This window comes from Microcaecilia unicolor, chromosome 2 (genome assembly GCF_901765095.1).
Source record: "Microcaecilia unicolor chromosome 2, aMicUni1.1, whole genome shotgun sequence".
NCBI lineage: Eukaryota > Metazoa > Chordata > Amphibia > Gymnophiona > Siphonopidae > Microcaecilia > Microcaecilia unicolor.
Window position 1 is genome coordinate 118,990,233 of NC_044032.1, and position 16,844 is coordinate 119,007,076.

At 48.0% G+C, this 16,844-nt stretch overlaps 1 protein-coding gene across 1 annotated transcript in view; it reads left to right on the forward strand.

The window, feature by feature from the left end:
* Positions 1-16,844, forward strand: part of LOC115462277 (WD repeat-containing protein 41-like) — a 181,717-nt gene that overhangs the window by 93,443 nt on the left and 71,430 nt on the right. Inside the window, exon 5 of the mRNA XM_030192289.1 lies at positions 7,340-7,402. Coding sequence (XP_030048149.1) covers positions 7,340-7,402 — 63 coding nt within the window. The remainder of the gene's footprint in view (positions 1-7,339; positions 7,403-16,844) is intronic.

Below are 16,844 nucleotides of genomic sequence, written 5' to 3' on the forward strand. Positions count from 1 at the left end.
CCAATGCAATCTTTTTTTTTTTCGAAGTCCCTCTTAACTTTCCTTATCAGTGCTTTGCATTTGACTTGACATTCCTTATGCCGTTTATTATTATTTTCAGTCGGTTCCTTCTTCCATTTTCTGAAGGATTTTCTTTTAGCTCTAATAGCTTTCTTCACCCCACTATTTAACCACACCAGCTGTCATTTGGTCTTCTGTCCTCCTTTTTTAACACGTGGAATATATTTGGCCTGGGCTTCCAGGATGGTGTTTTTGAACAGCATCCATGCCTGATGTAAATTTTTCACCCTCGCAGTTGCTCCTCTAAGTTTTCTTTTCACCATTCTTCTCATTTTATCATAGTCTCCTTTTTTAAAGTTAAACACTAACGTATTTGATTTCCTATGTATACTTACTTCAAAGCTAATATCAAATCCGATCATATTATGATCACTGTTATCAAGCGGCCCCAGCACCATTACCTCCCGCACCAGATCATGCGCTCCACTAAGGACTAGGTCTAGAATTTTTCCTTCTCTCGTTGGTTCCTGTACCAGCTGCTCCGTAAAGCTGTCCTTGATTTCATCAAGGAATTTTACCTCCCTAGCGTGTCCCGATGTTACATTTACCCAGTCAATATCAGGGTAATTGAAATCACCCATTATTATTGTGTTGCCCAGTTTGTTTGCGTCCCTAATTTCCTTTAACATTTCTGCATCCGTCTATTCATCCTGGCCAGGAGGGCGGTAGTACACTGCTATCATTATCCTTTTCCCCTTTACACATGGAATTTCAATCCACAGTGATTCCAAGAAGTGTTTTGTTTCCTGCAGGATTTTCAATCTATTTGATTCAAGGCTGTCATTAATATACAGTCTACCCCTCCACCAATTCGATCCACCCTATCACTATGATATAATTTGTCCCCCGGTATGACAGTGTCCCACTGGTTAGCCTCCTTCCACCAGGTCTCAGAGATGCCTATTATATCTAATTTTTCATTTAGTGCAATATGTTCTAACTCTCCCATCTTATTTCTTAGGCTCCTGGCATTCGCATATAGACATTTCGAACTGTGTTTGTTGCTCCTATTTACATCATGCTTAGTACTTGACATGAATGACTTGTTTACTCTTTCCAGAAATACTAGGACTAGGAGGCACGCAATGAAGCTACAAAGTAGTGAATTTAAAACAAACCAGAGAAAATATTAAACTCTGGAATTCGTTTCCAGAGAATGTGGTAATGCAGTTATCTTAGTAAGGTTTAAAAAGGGTTTGGATGGCTTCCTAAAGGAAAGGTCCATAGGCCATTATTAGGATGGACTTGGAGAAGATCTGCTGCTCATTTCTAGAATGGGCAGCAAAGGATATATTGTACTGTTTTGGGATCTTGCCTGGTGCTTGGACCTGAATTGGCCACTGTTGGAAATAGGATGCTGGGCTTGATGGACCCAAAAAGTACAAAGACTAGGGGACACTCAAGGAAGTTACATGGCAATACTTTTAAAACAAATAAGAGGAAATCTTTTTTTTTCACTCAATAAATAGTTAAGCTCTGGAAGTCTTTGCCATATGACGTAGTAATAGTGGTTAGTGTATCTGGGTTTAAAAAAAGTTTGGACAAGTTCCTTGAGGAAAATTCTATAGTCTGCAGACAGACATTGAGGCATATTTTCAAAGCACTTTGGGAGGCTAAGTTCCATAGGTTTCTATGGAACTTTGGGAGGCTAAGTGCTTTGAAAATAAGCCTCATAGTATTATTTATTTATTAGGATTTATTTACCACCTTTATGAAGGAATTCACTCAAGGCGGTGTACAGTAAGAATAAATCAAACATGAGCAATAGACAATTACAGTAGTAAAAAATATTCAAATGAACATGCTAGATATTCAAATGTAAGGCTAAGTGCTTTGAAAATACTATGTATTACATAGTATTTTCAAAGCACTTAGCCTTACAAAGTTCCATAGGTTACTATGGAACTTTGTAAGGCTAAGTGCTTTGAAAATGAGCCCCTTAAAGTACGGCATAATAAAGAACGGTGCATATGAGGTCAGAGAGATGGTTAAATATTATCCCAGTTAGGGAGACATGGAGAAGATACTGCTTGTCCTAGGATTAGTAGCATGGAATGTTGCCACTATTTGGGTTTCTGCCAGGTACTTGTGACGTGGCTTGGCCACTGTTGGAAACTGGATACTGGGCTAGATGGACCATTTGTCTGACTCATCATGTCTATTTTTATGTTCTTAACATCCTTAGACCTGTGCTCTACCTGTACCTCTACCTTTATTATGGCAACGACTGTAGTAGCAAAAAATCGCAAAAGTCGTTGCAAGAAGCTTGTCTGTTTGCTTTGACTACACAAACAACTTGGGTAAGGCCTAAAACCCCAGAGAAGAGCAGGGTTGCTGTCCTGTACGTTGTTTTGGATCTCACTGTATGACCCCTGAAGTAGACTCGTGTGTCGAAACACGGCCCGTGTCGGGTCTTTCTTTTAAGTATACAACCTTCCTGAGCCCTTACGCCAAACCCCCTCCCTGCCCGTCTTCAAGTCTTTGCTTAAAGCCCACCTCTTCAATGCTGCGTTCGGCACCTACTACTACTACTACTTAGCATTTCTATAGCGCTATTAGGGTTACGCAGCGCTGTACAAGTTAAAACATGGGGAAGGACAGTCCCTGCTCAAGAGAGCTTACAATCTAAAGAACCCTTACTGTTCAGTGAATCCAGACTGCCCCAATTTGACTGCCCCTATCGGACCGACCGTTCACTTGTCTATTAGATTGTAAGCTCTTTGAGCAGGGACTGTCTCTCTTTGTTAAATTGTACAGCGCTGCGTAACCCTAGTAGCGCTCTAGAAATGTTAAGTAGTAGTAGTAGAGTGCTCTTTGATTCCAGCGACTTACTGAGCATTGATGTCAACATCGACCCATGTGGAGCAAGCTTGGTCATCGGGTGAGGTTTCCTCGTAATTTGCTTATAGAACCGTTCATCGACATCCTTCAGAGAATGGATGCAGTTCTTCTGTACACACAAAGGTGCAGATTCCCTATGCCAGCCAGAGTTCTCTGGAGAGTCTCACTTGGACCATTCATCGGTGGTTTCCATCCCATCCTAGCCCTAAGGGCCTTGAAAAAATTCCCGGTCAGGGGAAAGTTCAAGATGGTTTCCCTGGACACCCTCCTTTCCCCTGATTCAAGAGAAAGATTGGCTGTGTTCTCTAGCTTTGAAGGATGTCTGTATCCACATAGGACGGTATCCTGCTTATAATCGAAAAAGAAAAACGCCTATATTTCGACCCAAATCGGGAGATGGGCGTTTTTCTCGCAAAGGCGCCCAAATCGGTATAATCGAAAGCCGATTTTGGGCGTTTCCAACTGCACTCCGTCGCGGTAACGAATAAAGTTGATGGGGGCGTGTCGGAGGCGTGGTGGAGGCGGGACTAGGGCGTGGTTATCAGCTGGCTTCCAATCAGATACCGCATTCAGTTCAAGCTTCTCCTTCTTACCTACAAATGCACTCAGTCTGCTGCCCCTCACTACCTCTCTACCCTCATCTCCCCTTACGTTCCCGCCCGAAACCTCCGTTCACAGGACAAATCCCTCCTCTCAGTATCCTTCTCCACCACCGCCAACTCCAGGCTCCGCTCATTCTGCCTCGCCTCACCGTATGCCTGGAACAACCTTCCTGAGCCCTTACGCCAAGCCCCCTCCCTGCCCATCTTCAAGTCTTTGCTTAAAGCCCACCTCTTCAATGCTGCTTTCGGCACCTAACTCTTACCTTTCAGGAAATCCAGACTGCCCCTATTGGACTGACTGTTCACTTGTCTTTTAGATTGTAAGCTCTTTGAGCAGGGACTGTCCTTTTATGTTAAATTGTACAGCGCTGCGTAACCCTAGTAGCGCTTTAGAAATATTTAGTAGTAGTAGTAGATGGGCATCTTTAGCTGATAATCGAAAAAAAAAGGCGTTTTGACCGCGATTTTGGGTCACTTTTTTTGGACCCTTTTTTCTCACGAACAAGTCCCAAAAAAGTGCCCGAACTGCCCAGATGACCACTGGAGGGAATCGGGGATGACCTCCCCGGACTCCCCCAGTGGTCACTAACCCCCTCCCACCAAAAAAAACCCCCACTTTAAAAACTTTTTTTCCAGCCTGTATGCCAGCCTCAAATGCCGTACCCACCTCCATGACAGCAGAATGTGTTTGATCCTGTCACAGCCTTTCCCTGGGTCAGATGTGGCTCTCGGGTGCAGTACAGGGTCACATCAGCATTGTATTGTGGTGGGTGTAGGGTATTGGGCTCCGTGATTTCATTAGCTTGTGTTACAGTCTCACGATGTTGGTAGTTGGTAGGCTCTTCTCCCATGGTGCTTTTCCCCCTGCCTACTGGGTCAGAGTGTGCCCTGTTGTGTTTCCTGTTGTAGTCCTTGCGGTAGTGGCCATTTTTGTAAGCCAGTTTTAGTTCCCTTTCCTGTGTTAGCCACGTTAGAGAACTTAGTTCTTACCTTGAATGTGGCTGAAAGAGGGCATTGTACAGCATTCTGCCAGCTCTAACCTACTGCTAATCTCAGTACCAGGGAGACTCGTTGCCAGTGGGGCACAACCTCTGATCTGCAATTAACTGTGAGTAAACGCGGTTATTCCAATAAAGGACTTTTTTGGAGAGATTAGTCTTCAGGTGTCAACTGGTGTGCCAATGTTATACAGCAGCAACAAGTCCTAGAGGCCTGCGTGTATGCAGGTCCCTGGAGCACTTTTAGTGGGTACCGCAGTGCACTTTAGCCAGGCCCATCCCCCCCCCCACCTGCAACACTTGTGCTGGTAAATGGGAGACCTCCAAAACCCACTGTACCCACATGTAGGTGCCCCCTTCACCCCTATGAGCTATGGTAGTGTTGTACATTTGTGGGTAGTGGGTTTTGGGGGAGGGGGTTGGTAGCTCAGCACCCGTGGTAAGGGAGCTATGCATGTGAGAGCTTTTTCTAAAGTCCACCGCACTGACCTAGAGTGCCCAGTTGGTGTCCTGGCATATCAGGGGGGCAGTGTACTACGAATTGTGGCCCCTCCCACAACCAAATGGCTCGGATTAGGACATTTTTGAGCTGGGCGTTTTTAGTTTCCATTATCGCTAAAAAAAACAAACGCCTAGCTCAAAAACGTCTATTTTTTCGAAAATACGGTTCGGCCTGCCCCTTCACGGACCCGTTCTCGGAGATAAATCCCATGGAGATAGGCGTTTCCGTTCGATTATGCCCCTCCACGTCTCTCAAGTTTTGAGTAAGGAAGCATTCCTACCAGTATTGCGTTCTTCCTTTTGGCCTCACTTCCCCAAGTGTCTAGCGGTGGTTGCAGTATTGCTGTGCAGGCTTGGAGTGTACATTTTCCCCTACCGGGATACTTCATTAGTCACAAGCACATCGCAGGAGGGGGAAGCAAGAGACCATGCTAAGAACATTTGAGCACTGGAGCTACTTGGGTTTCTCATCAGCTACCCTATCTTCTCATAGAAACCCGGCTCAATATGGAGCAAGCTCTGGCTTTTCTGCCCCAGGCAAGAGCAGATGCCTTAGTAGCATTTGCATCACAAATTTGCAAGCAGGTCATAGCTCAACAGATATTAAGATTGTTAAGCCACGTGGCCTCCATGGTACATGTCATTCCCATGATTTGTCTCCATTTGAGAGGCACTCAATGGACTCTAGCTTCCCAGTGCTCCCAGGCCACAGGGAGCCTGGCGAATGTCATCCATATCACACCAGAGTTGTTTCAGTCTGGCTGAGGTGAACAATTTGGCCGAACTTGCCCAAAGCACTAACTTTTCAAGTTCCATTGCCTCAGAAGTTGTTGACAACGAATGCATCCAACCTCGGATGGGGAGCTCGTGTGGATAGACTTCTCATCCAGGGGACATTGTCAGCCCAGGAGGCACTGGTGCAATTGGTGCTTACCTCTCTATGTAGGAGGTAAGTCCATCTCGGAACAGCCTCTAGTTATTTGATTCATGTGAGGTTAAATGTTGACAAAGGCCCCCCCCCCCCCCCCCCCCCCCCCAATCAAACATCCTACTGCGTCATGGGATCATCATCCCATCAGTCTTTGAGCTGTTAGTTTCCCTTTCATCTGAAGTATATGACCTGTATTTTTGGTGGTGGTCTCTTTAGCACGCAGAGTCAACCAGCTTCAGGCCCTAGCAGTTAATCCACTGTATACAAAGTTTCATCACAACAGAGTAGTCTTTGTATGCATCCCAAGTTCCTTCCTAAGGTGATGTCAGACTTCCATCTTAACCAGTCAGTTGTCCTACCAACATTTAAAAAAAATTTTTTTACAAGGCCTCATGCCCATCCTGGTGAAAGTGCATTGCATACCTTAGACTGCAAGCAGGCCTTGGCCTTCAATCTGGAGCAGACTAAGACCCACAAATGGTCCATTTAGCTTTTTGTCTCTTTTGCTCCGAACAAGATTAGGGTAGCCATCATTAGAGGCACAATATCCAATTAGCTAGCAGGTTGCATTTCCTGCTTATGTCCAGGCTGGGCTGACTCTTGGAGGTTATGTCACGGAACATAATATCAGAGCATGGCTACTTTGGTAGTCATTTGCGATCAGCCTCCATCAAGGAGATTTGCAAAGCTTTAACGTGGTCTTCAGTCCACAAATTCCCATCTCACTACTGCCTTAAGCAAGATACCTGATGTGACAGCCATTTGGTCAGACAGTACTACAGGATTGTTTGGAATCTAGAATCCAACTCCACCCTCTTAGGCTCAATTTTTATTTATCCCAGGCTGCACCTTCCTAACCAATTTGTGTATAGTCTAGTTAATTGACTTTCAGTCCTCGGTATGTCGAGTCCCTATTATCCTAGAGTTGTTTTCAGTGAGCCTGGTAGCTAAGGAGTCCCACATGTGAGAATACTTTTGGCCTGCTTGTCCTCGGAGAAAGCAATGTCACTTACCTGTAGCAGATGTTCTCTGAGGCTTACACACCCTCCCATCTCCCCAAGGAGTGTATTCCTTCAGATATGTCATTTTACTGGGGCACGTGCACTTGCACATCAGGTGAGAATGCACCTGAGCATGCGCAATGAGGCACTATCAGAACTTTCATAAGCTATATGCGCTAGGCTGCATCCGCACTGGGTTCCGTCAGATGACATCACCCACATGTGAGAATACTTCGTTTGCTGTCCTCAGAGAACACCTGCTACAGGTAAGTAGCTTCCAATTTAAGTAGTTTGGTAAAAATGTATCGCTTACAGCTTGTTTGTACCTTGTATCAAAATTCTTTTATTAGGGCTATATAGGACATAGAGAATTGAAATATAATGATCCTTAATCAGTTCATTCAGATTTGGAACTGTGATAGTGGAAGGCAAGTTAAGAAGATATCAGACTTCCATTCTACAGTAAAGGTATTCATATGAGAGCAGTATCTGGTGTGTGGCTCTACATTGGTAACAAAATTATTCAGTGGATTTTAAAATAACAGTTTCATGTTTCAAAATATTTCATTTGTGTTTTGTCCCTGTTTTCCTGTCTTTCATTCTCTGATTCTGCCATATCGCAGCTGTTCTACTACATTGGAGTTATTGTCACTTTCCTTTTATTGTCTTTAAAAGGGGAGGTTTGAGGTGATGGGTGTAGAGTAAAATCTTTGTGGACCTAGTATTTTCCTTTGAAAGCTTTAATGTATAAGATTATAGGTACTGGTGCTACCCATTATAGGTAAGGGTGCCAGCTGTTGACCTATGTAGATCAAAAGCTTGCATACCTTATAAATGTCAGACTTCTCATTAAGTGCTAACTAAAGGGTCAATGCAGAACTTTCCACATGGCTTCTAACATGAGCTTTCTGCAAAAATTATTGCCAAGGTAAAGCAATCAATGTGTAGGAAAATTGAAGTCACAAGGTCAAGGCCCCTTTTCACTGGTAGTCTATTGGATCCTCCTCTTACCCCCAAACCAAACCAATCCGACCCCACCCCCCGCAAAACAAACAAACAAAAAAAACGTCAACACACCTGACATAAAAAGAAAATGAACTGGTAGTCTTCTGGCCCCTCATAAGAACATAAGTGTTGCCATACTGGGACAGAACCAAAGGTCCATCAAGCCAGGTATCCTGTTTCAAACAGTGGCCAATCCAGGTTACAAGTACCTGGCTAGATCCCAAATCATTACAATACATTTTATGCTGCTTATCATAAGCAGTAGGTTTTCCCCAAGTCCATCTTAATAATGGCTTATGGACTTTTCTTTTAGGAAGCTATCCAAACCTTTTTTTAAACTCCACTAAGCTAACTGCTTTTACTACATTCTTTGGCAAAGAATTCCAGAGTTTATTCACATGTTGAGTGAAGAAATATTTTCTCTGATTCGTTTTAAATTTACTATTTTGTAGCTTCATTGCATGCCCTTGTCCTTATATTTTCGGAAAGAGTAAACAAGTGATTCACATCTACCCATTCCACTCCACTCATTATTTTATAGACCTATATCGTATCTCCCCTTAGCCATCTTTTCTCCAAGCTGAAGAGCAATAGCCACTTTAACCTTTCCTCATAGGGATGTCGTCCCATCCCCTTTATCATTTTCGTCGCCCTTCTCTGTACCTTTTCTAATGTCACTATTATCCATATTTTCAAAGCACTTAGCCTTCCAAAGTTCCATAGGTTTCTATGGAACTTTGGAAGGCTAAGTGCTTTGAAAATATGCCTCTATATCTTTTTTTGAGGTGTGGGGACCAGAATTGCACACAGTATTTGAGATGCAGTTGCACCATGGAGCAACACAAAGGCATTATAACATCCTCATTTTTGTTTTTCTCCGAGGACAAGCAGGCTGCTTGTTCTCACTGATGGGTGACGTCCACGGCAGCCCCTCCAATCGGAATCTTCACTAGCAAAGTCCTTTGCTAGCCCTCGCGCGCCCGCGCGCACCGCGCATGCGCGGCCGTCTTCCCCGCCCGAAACCGGCTCGAGCCGGCCAGTCTTCTTTCGTCCGCACTCGGTACGGTAGTGTTTTCGCCGTGTCGAGCCCCGGAAAGTCGACCTCGCGCGTCCTTTTTTGACGTGTTTTTTCTTCGGAAAATCTTTAAAAACTGTTTGGGAAGTGCTCCGGAAGCCCTCTCGGGTTTCGTTTGCCCCTTCCCGTATTTTCAGATTTTGCCCCGGTAAGTTTTCTTTCGTCGTCGGTGGTAGGCCTCTTTTCGGCCTCGGTCGAGATTTTTCTCCCTTAAAGTTTTAGTGCTCCACTTTCGTCATTCGGATTTTGATTTCGCCGGCGTGATTTTTCCGCCCATGACATCGAAGCCTTCCAGCGGCTTCAAGAAGTGCACCCAGTGCGCCCGGGTAATCTCGCTCACTGATAGGCACTCGTCGTGTCTTCAGTGTCTGGGGGCCGAGCACCGTCCTCAGAACTGTAGTCTGTGTTCCCTGTTACAAAGGCGGACTCAGGTAGCGAGATTGGCCCAGTGGAACGTTTTGTTCTCGGGCTCTTCGTCGGCATCGGCACCGGGGGGCATCGAGTGCATCGACGTCGTCAGCGTCCAGACCTTCTTCCTCGGCTGCTAGTGTATCGGGTGCATCGAGGCATCGAGTCTCTGCATCGGCGCTGAGGCATCGGGCGACTGCATCGACGTCGGTGGTACCGGGACCTCGTCTGCTGATGTCGTCGGACGGTGGTGCATCGTCTGGAGTGCAGGTGAGGGCTGTCCATTCCCCTGCTGGTGGCGGTGAGCCTTCGGGTGGGTCTCCCCCTACCCTGAGGGCTCCTTGCGGTACAGCCCCCCCGAGATCGACCTCCTTCGGCCTCGGCCCCGAGGAAGCATCAACACCGGTCTCCTCCCGCGTCGGCACCGAGAGCTCTGGGTCGCCGAGGGAGTCGGCACCCAGAGGCATCGGCACCGAGAGGACCGCTCACCCTCTGTTCAGGAGGTGTCGATGCGCTCCACTCTGGACAGCCCGGAACGCCTCCACGCCCGGAACAGGTTCTGACGTCGACGCCTGCATCGACCTCTCTGCCTTTCTCTGCAGCCGCCTCTGAACGAGAGCCTCGGGCCGTTCTCCCAGAGATCCTGGGAGAGCTGTTGCGCCCTACCCCCTCCGGTACCGGCGGTTGCTTGCGCCTCCCGGGTACCGTCGAGCGCGGGCGCCGGCTGGCCCATCGCCCGGGGGTGAGGTCCCCGACGTCGGTACCGCGTGCTGTGCGGTGCCGACTGCGGCCACCTCCCAGGAGGGCTCCCCCGACTACGTCGGCGGAGGGAGCTTCGCCGATGCGGGCGAGGGAGTCTACCTCTCGACGCCCCCATCGTGGACGTGGCTCCACGGGTCGAGTCGGGACGGTTGCAGACACAGGTCTGTGAACTTGTGTCTGACACCGAGGGTGAGGCCTCGTGGGAAGAGGAAGAAGACCCCAGATATTTCTCTGACGAGGAGGTCTGAGGGTCTTCCTTCCGAATCCCACTCCCTCTCCTGAAAGACAGCTTTCTCCTCCTGAGAGTCTGTCTTTCGCTTCCTTTGTCCGGGAGATGTCTACGGCCATCCCCTTCCCGGTGGTTGTGGAGGACGAGCCCAGGGCTGAAATGTTTGAGCTCCTGGACTATCCTTCTCCACCTAAGGAAGCGTCCACTGTTCCCTTGCACCATGTCCTAAAAAAAAAGACATTGCTTGCGAACTGGACCAAGCCACTAAGTAATCCCCACATTCCCAAGAAGATCGAGTCCCAGTACCGGATCCATGGGGACCCAGAGCTGATACGCACCCAGTTGCCTCATGACTCTGGAGTTGTGGATCTGGCCCTAAAGAAGGCTAAGAGTTCTAGGGAGCATGCTTCGGCGCCCCCCGGGCAAAGGACTCTAGAACCTTAGACTCCTTTGGGAGGAAGGCCTACCATTCTTCTATGCTCGTGGCCAAAATCCAGTCTTACCAAGCTCTACACGAGCATACCATGCGGAACATGGTGTAGCAGTTGGCGGGGCTTGGTTGATGCGCTCCCCCCTGAGCAAGCCAAGCCTTTTCAGGAGGTGGTCAGGCAGCTGAAGGCGTGCAGAAAATTCCTGGCCAGAGGGGTGTATGACACCTTTGATGTTGCGTCCAGGGCCGCTGCTCAAGGTGTGGTGATGCGCAGGCTCTCATGGCTGCGTGCCTCCGACCTGGAGAATAGACTCCAAGCGGGATTGCGGACTCGCCTTGCCGTGCGGACAATATTTTTGGAGAGAAGGTCGAGCAGGTGGTAGAGCATCTCCACCAGCGGGATACCGCATTCGACAAGTTCTCCCGCCGGCAGCTTCAGCATCTACCTCCACAGGTAGAAGATTTTTCGGGGGAAGGAAGACTGGTCCCTACTTTTCTGGCAAGCGTAGGTACAATCCTCCTTCTCGACAGCCTGTGGCCCAGGCTAAGCCCCAGCGCGCTCGCTCTCGTCAGCAGCGTGCGACTCAGCAAGGCCCCTCGGCTCCCCAGCAAAAGCAAGGGACGGGCTTTTGACTGGCTCCAGCAGAGCATAGCCGACATCCAAGTGTCAGTGCCGGGCGGACCTGCCGGTCGGGGGGAGATTGAAAGTTTTTCACCAAAGGTGGCCTCTCATAACCTCCGATCAGTGGGTTCTCCAAATAGTCCGGCAGGATACACCCTCAATTTGGCCTCAAAACCTCCAAATTGTCCACCGGGAGCTCAGTCTTACAGCTTCCAGCACAAGCAGGTACTTGCAGAGGAACTCTCCGCCCTTCTCAGCGCCAATGCGGTCGAGCCCGTGCCATCCGGGCAAGAAGGGCTGGGATTCTATTCCAGGTACTTCCTTGTGGAAAAGAAAACAGGGGGGATGCGTCCCATCCTAGACCTAAGGGCCCTGAACAAATATCTGGTCAAAGAAAAAGTTCAGGATGCTTTCCCTGGGCACCCTACTTCCCATGATTCAGGAAAACGATTGGCTATGCTCTCTGACTTGAAGGATGCCTACACACACATCCCGATACTGCCAGCTCACAGACAGTATCTGCGATTTCAGCTGGGCACACGTCACTTCCAGTACTGTGTGCTACCTTTGGGCTCGCCTCTGCGCCCAGGGTGTTCACAAAGTGCTTGGCTGTAGTAGCAGCGGCACTTCGCAGGCTGGGGGTGCACGTGTTCCCCATATCTCGACGATTGGCTGGTGAAGAACACATCCGAGGCAGGAGCCCTGCAGTCCATGCAGATGACTATTCGCCTCCTGGAGCTACTGGGGTTTGTGATAAATTATCCAAAGTCCCATCTGCTCCCAGTGCAGAGACTCGAATTCATAGGAGCTCTGCTGGATTCTCGGACGGCTCGCACCTATCTCCCAGAGGCGAGGGCCAACAACTTGTTGTCCCTCGTCTCGCGGGTACGAGCGTCCCAGCAGATCACAGCTCGGCAGATGTTGAGATTGCTGGGCCATATGGCCTTCACAGTTCATGTGACTCCCATGGCCCGCCTTCACATGAGATCTGCTCAATGGACCCTAGCTTCCCAGTGGTTTCAGGCTGCTGGGGATCTAGAAGACGTGATCCACCTGTCCACGAGTTTTCTCAAATCCCTGTATTGGTGGACGATTTGGTCCAATTTGACTCTGGGACGTCCTTTCCAAATTCCTCAGCCACAAAAAGTGCTGACCACGGATGCGTCTCTCCTGGGCTGGGAGCTCATGTCGATGGGCTTCACACCAAGGAAGCTGGTCCCTCCAGGAACGCGATCTACAGATCAATCTCCTGGAGTTGCGAGCGATCTGGAACGCTCTGAAGGCTTTCAGATGATCGGCTGTCCCACCAAATTATCCAATTCAGACAGACAACCAGGTTGCCATGTACTACGTCAACAAGCAGGGGGGCACCCGGATCTCGCCCCCTGTGTCAGGAAGCCGTCAGCATGTGGCTCTGGGCTCGCCGTCACGGCATGGTGCTCCAAGCCACATATCTGGCAGGCGTAAACAACAGTCTGACCGACAGACTGAGCAGGATTATGCAACCTCACGAGTGGTCGCTCAACTCCCGAGTGGTGCGCCAGATCTTCCAAGCGTGGGGCACCCCCTTGGTGGATCTCTTCGCATCTCGAGCAAACCACAAAGTCCCTCAGTTCTGTTCCAGGCTTCAAGCCCACGGCAGACTGGCATCGGATGCCTTCCTCCTGGATTGGGGGGAGGGCCTGCTGTATGCTTATCCTCCCATTCCTCTGGTGGGGAAGACTTTGTTGAACTCAAGCAAGACCGAGGCACCATGATTCTGATTGCTCCTTTTTGGCGCGTCAGATCTGGTTCCCTCTTCTTCTGGAGTTATCCTCCGAAGAACCGTGGAGATTGGAGTGTTTTCCGACCCTCATCACGCAGGACGAAGGGGCTCTTCTGCATCCCAGCCTCCGGTCCCTGGCTCTCACGGCCTGGATGTTGAGAGCGTAGACTTTGCCTCTTTGGGTCTGTCAGAGGGTGTCTCCCGCATCTTGCTTGCTTCCAGGAAAGAGTCCACTAAGAGGAGTTACTTCTTTTTATGGAGGAGGTTTGCCGTATGGTGTGACAGCAAGGCCCTAGATCCTCGCTCTTGTCCTACACAGACCCTGCTTGAATACCTTCTGCACTTGTCTGAGTCTGGTCTCAAGACCAACTCTGTAAGGGTTCACCTTAGCGCAATCAGTGCATACCATTACCGTGTGGAAGGTAAGCCGATCTCAGGACAGCCTTTAGTTGTTCGCTTCTTGAGAGGTTTGCTTTTGTCAAAGCCCCCTGTCAAGCCTCCTACAGTGTCATGGGATCTCAATGTCGTTCTCACCCAGCTGATGAAACCTCCCTTTGAGCCACTGAATTCCTGCCATCTGAAGTACTTGACCTGGAAGGTCATTTCTTTGGTGGCAGTTACTTCAGCTCGTAGAGTCAGTGAGCTTCAGGCCCTGGTAGCCCAGGCCCCTTACACAAAATTTCATCATAACAGAGTAGTCCTCCGCACTCACCCTAAGTTCTTGCCAAAGGTTGTGTCGGAGTTCCATCTGAACCAGTCAATTGTCTTGCCAACATTCTTTCCCCATCCTCATCTCTGCCCTGCTGAACGTCAGCTGCACACATTGGACTGCAAGAGAGCATTGGCCTTCTATCTGGAGCGGACACAGCCCAACAGACAGTCCGCCCAATTGTTTGTTTCTTTTGATCCCAATAGGAGGGGAGTGGCTGTGGGGAAACGCACCATATCCAATTGGCTAGCAGATTGCATTTCCTTCACTTATGCCCAGGCGGGGCTGGCTCTTGAGGGTCATGTCACGGCTCATAATGTTAGAGCCATGGCTGCGTCGGTAGCCCACTTGAAGTCAGCCTCCATTGAAGAAATTTGCAAAGCTGCGATGTGGTCATCTGTCCACACATTCACATCTCATTACTGCCTGCAGCAGGATTCCCGACGCGACAGTCGGTTCGGGCAGTCAGTTCTTCAGAACCTGTTTGGGCTTTAGGATCCAACTCCACCCCCCGAGGGCCCTGTTTGTTCTGTTCCAGGCTACACTCTCAGTTAGTTGGTAATTTTTTAGGTCAATCTCAGTTATGTCCTCGCCGTTGCGAGGCCCAATTGACCGTGGTTGTTGTTTTGAGTGAGCCTGGGGGCTAGGGATACCCCATCAGTGAGAACAAGCAGCCTGCTTGTCCTCGGAGAAAGCGAATGCTACATACCTGTAGAGGTATTCTCCGAGGACAGCAGGCTGATTGTTCTCACAAACCCGCCCGCCTCCCCTTGGAGTTGTGTCTTCCCTTGTATCTCTTTTGCTACATATGAGACTGGCCGGCTCGAGCCGGTTTCGGGCGGGAAGACGGCCGCGCATGCGCGGTGCGCGCGGGCGCGCGAGGGCTAGCAAAGGACTTTGCTAGTGAAGATTCCGATTGGAGGGGCTGCCGTGGACGTCACCCATCAGTGAGAACAATCAGCCTGATGTCCTCGGAGAATACCTTCTACAGGTATGTAGCATTCGCTTTCCATTCCTTTCCTAATAATACCTAACATTCTATTTGCTTTCTTAGCCGCTGCTGCTGCTGCACACTAAGCTGAGATTTCAACGTATCATCGACGATGATACCTAGATCCCTTTCCTGGTCAGTGACTCCTAATATGGGACCTTACATCACATAACTATAGTTCAAGTTCCTCTTTCCACATGTAAACATAGTAAACATAGTAGATGACGGCAGAAAAAGACCTGCACATGCATCACTTTGCACTTCCGCACATAAAACGGTCATCTGCCATTTGGACGCCCAGTCTGTAAGGTCCTCTTGTAATTTTTCACAATCCTCTTCTGATTTGACAACTTTGAATAACCCTCCCCCTGATCTGCCTCTCCTCGCCTTGCCAGGTATAAAACCATTTCTTGGGTGTCTAGCGGCACCCTCCAGACCCCCCCCCCCCCCACCCCCCGGCATACCTTCAAAAGCCAGTAGCAAGGCCCAGTAGCTCCTGTCTCAGCACCACCATCTTGGAAAATGGTGAATTCTGACTCCATCCGCTTCTAGGATGAATCGCATGAGGTCAGTCTGCCAAATAAGTGATTTACAAATGGAAAGTTAGATAATTTATAAACTTGCTATCTAGCAGGTTCATTAACTGCTGTTGTCGGTTCCCCCTCAGGTTCATTTATCAAAAATTGAATAGGAAGTTTTTTATACCAATGATTGAATGTGACGATATCAGAAAAAAGTGGGGTGCTTACGAACATTCTGAGGCTTTTTTCCTCTCACAAAATTTTCAGCTGATCTCATGAGAAGTTAACCCATACTCATCATTAACTGCTATTCTTGGTTTTGTAAAGCCTTAAAATCTGTGCTGTTTAAAACACATGTATCTTCACAGTCCTATAAATTGACCCCCAAATACAACTAGTTAAATAAGCTATTTAAAAGAACTGGACCCTAATTAAAAGAACTGGACCCTACATTCCTATGCCACACTACTGCTATTGCTTAAAATGTCTCTATTCAGTAAACGATGTATGACCTTACTGTGCAACCACCCACTACCTCAGTGTACCACCATTGTACTACATAACAATGTTTTTACTACACTATGTTTTTCCTTACAATGTTGTTGTTCCAGTGCACTATCAGTGCCCTATGTAACGTTTTTTTACCATACTATGTAATTGTTATCCTAGTGTCACTGATTCTCTTTGTAATGTAATCTGCTTCGATGCTTTCGAGGTGTGAGCGGAATATATTTCCTTGGTAAAGTAAAGTAAACACTGCTACAGATTTGTTTTCGGAGTTTTTATTATCTCTGAGAGTGAGTACCAGTCCTCCATTCCTCCTGGTTGTGGGTTGTAAAATCCTCACTTGACCACAGGATTATAGATTCAGATTTAGGATCCCCTGGAGCTTCCCCACAAACCTTCATGAAAAGAAGCATAAACAGTATCAAAGTAAAAAGATCACTGAATAATTATGGAGTAAGGTTTATGCCCACCTGAACCTGTTGTGAACCCAGTAGCATATCTTAATTGCTGGATTAATTCATTGGGCCTAGTTAGGGAGGTATCAAGCTGATTTGGAATATACAGTTAGTCTCCACGATAACGTCTTGTAAGTCTTGATATGATCCTTGCATCACTCTCTGTCTTCCTTAGATTGCAGCTTTCTCATTAGTCTAGTTGATGTTTCTGTTTTAATAAATTCAATCCTGGATGAAACCAGGGGTTATTAAAATCTATCCATAACTTTTAGGGACCCTTTTACTTACCTGCAGTAAGCACTAACACATGCTTACTGCAGCAGAAAATGGCATCTTAAGGTAATTTTGCCATATGCACGTGCTACCCATGTGCTAAAAAATAATTATTTTTGGGCGCAGGGTGTGTGTTGTGGGCGGGGAGTGGGTGTGTC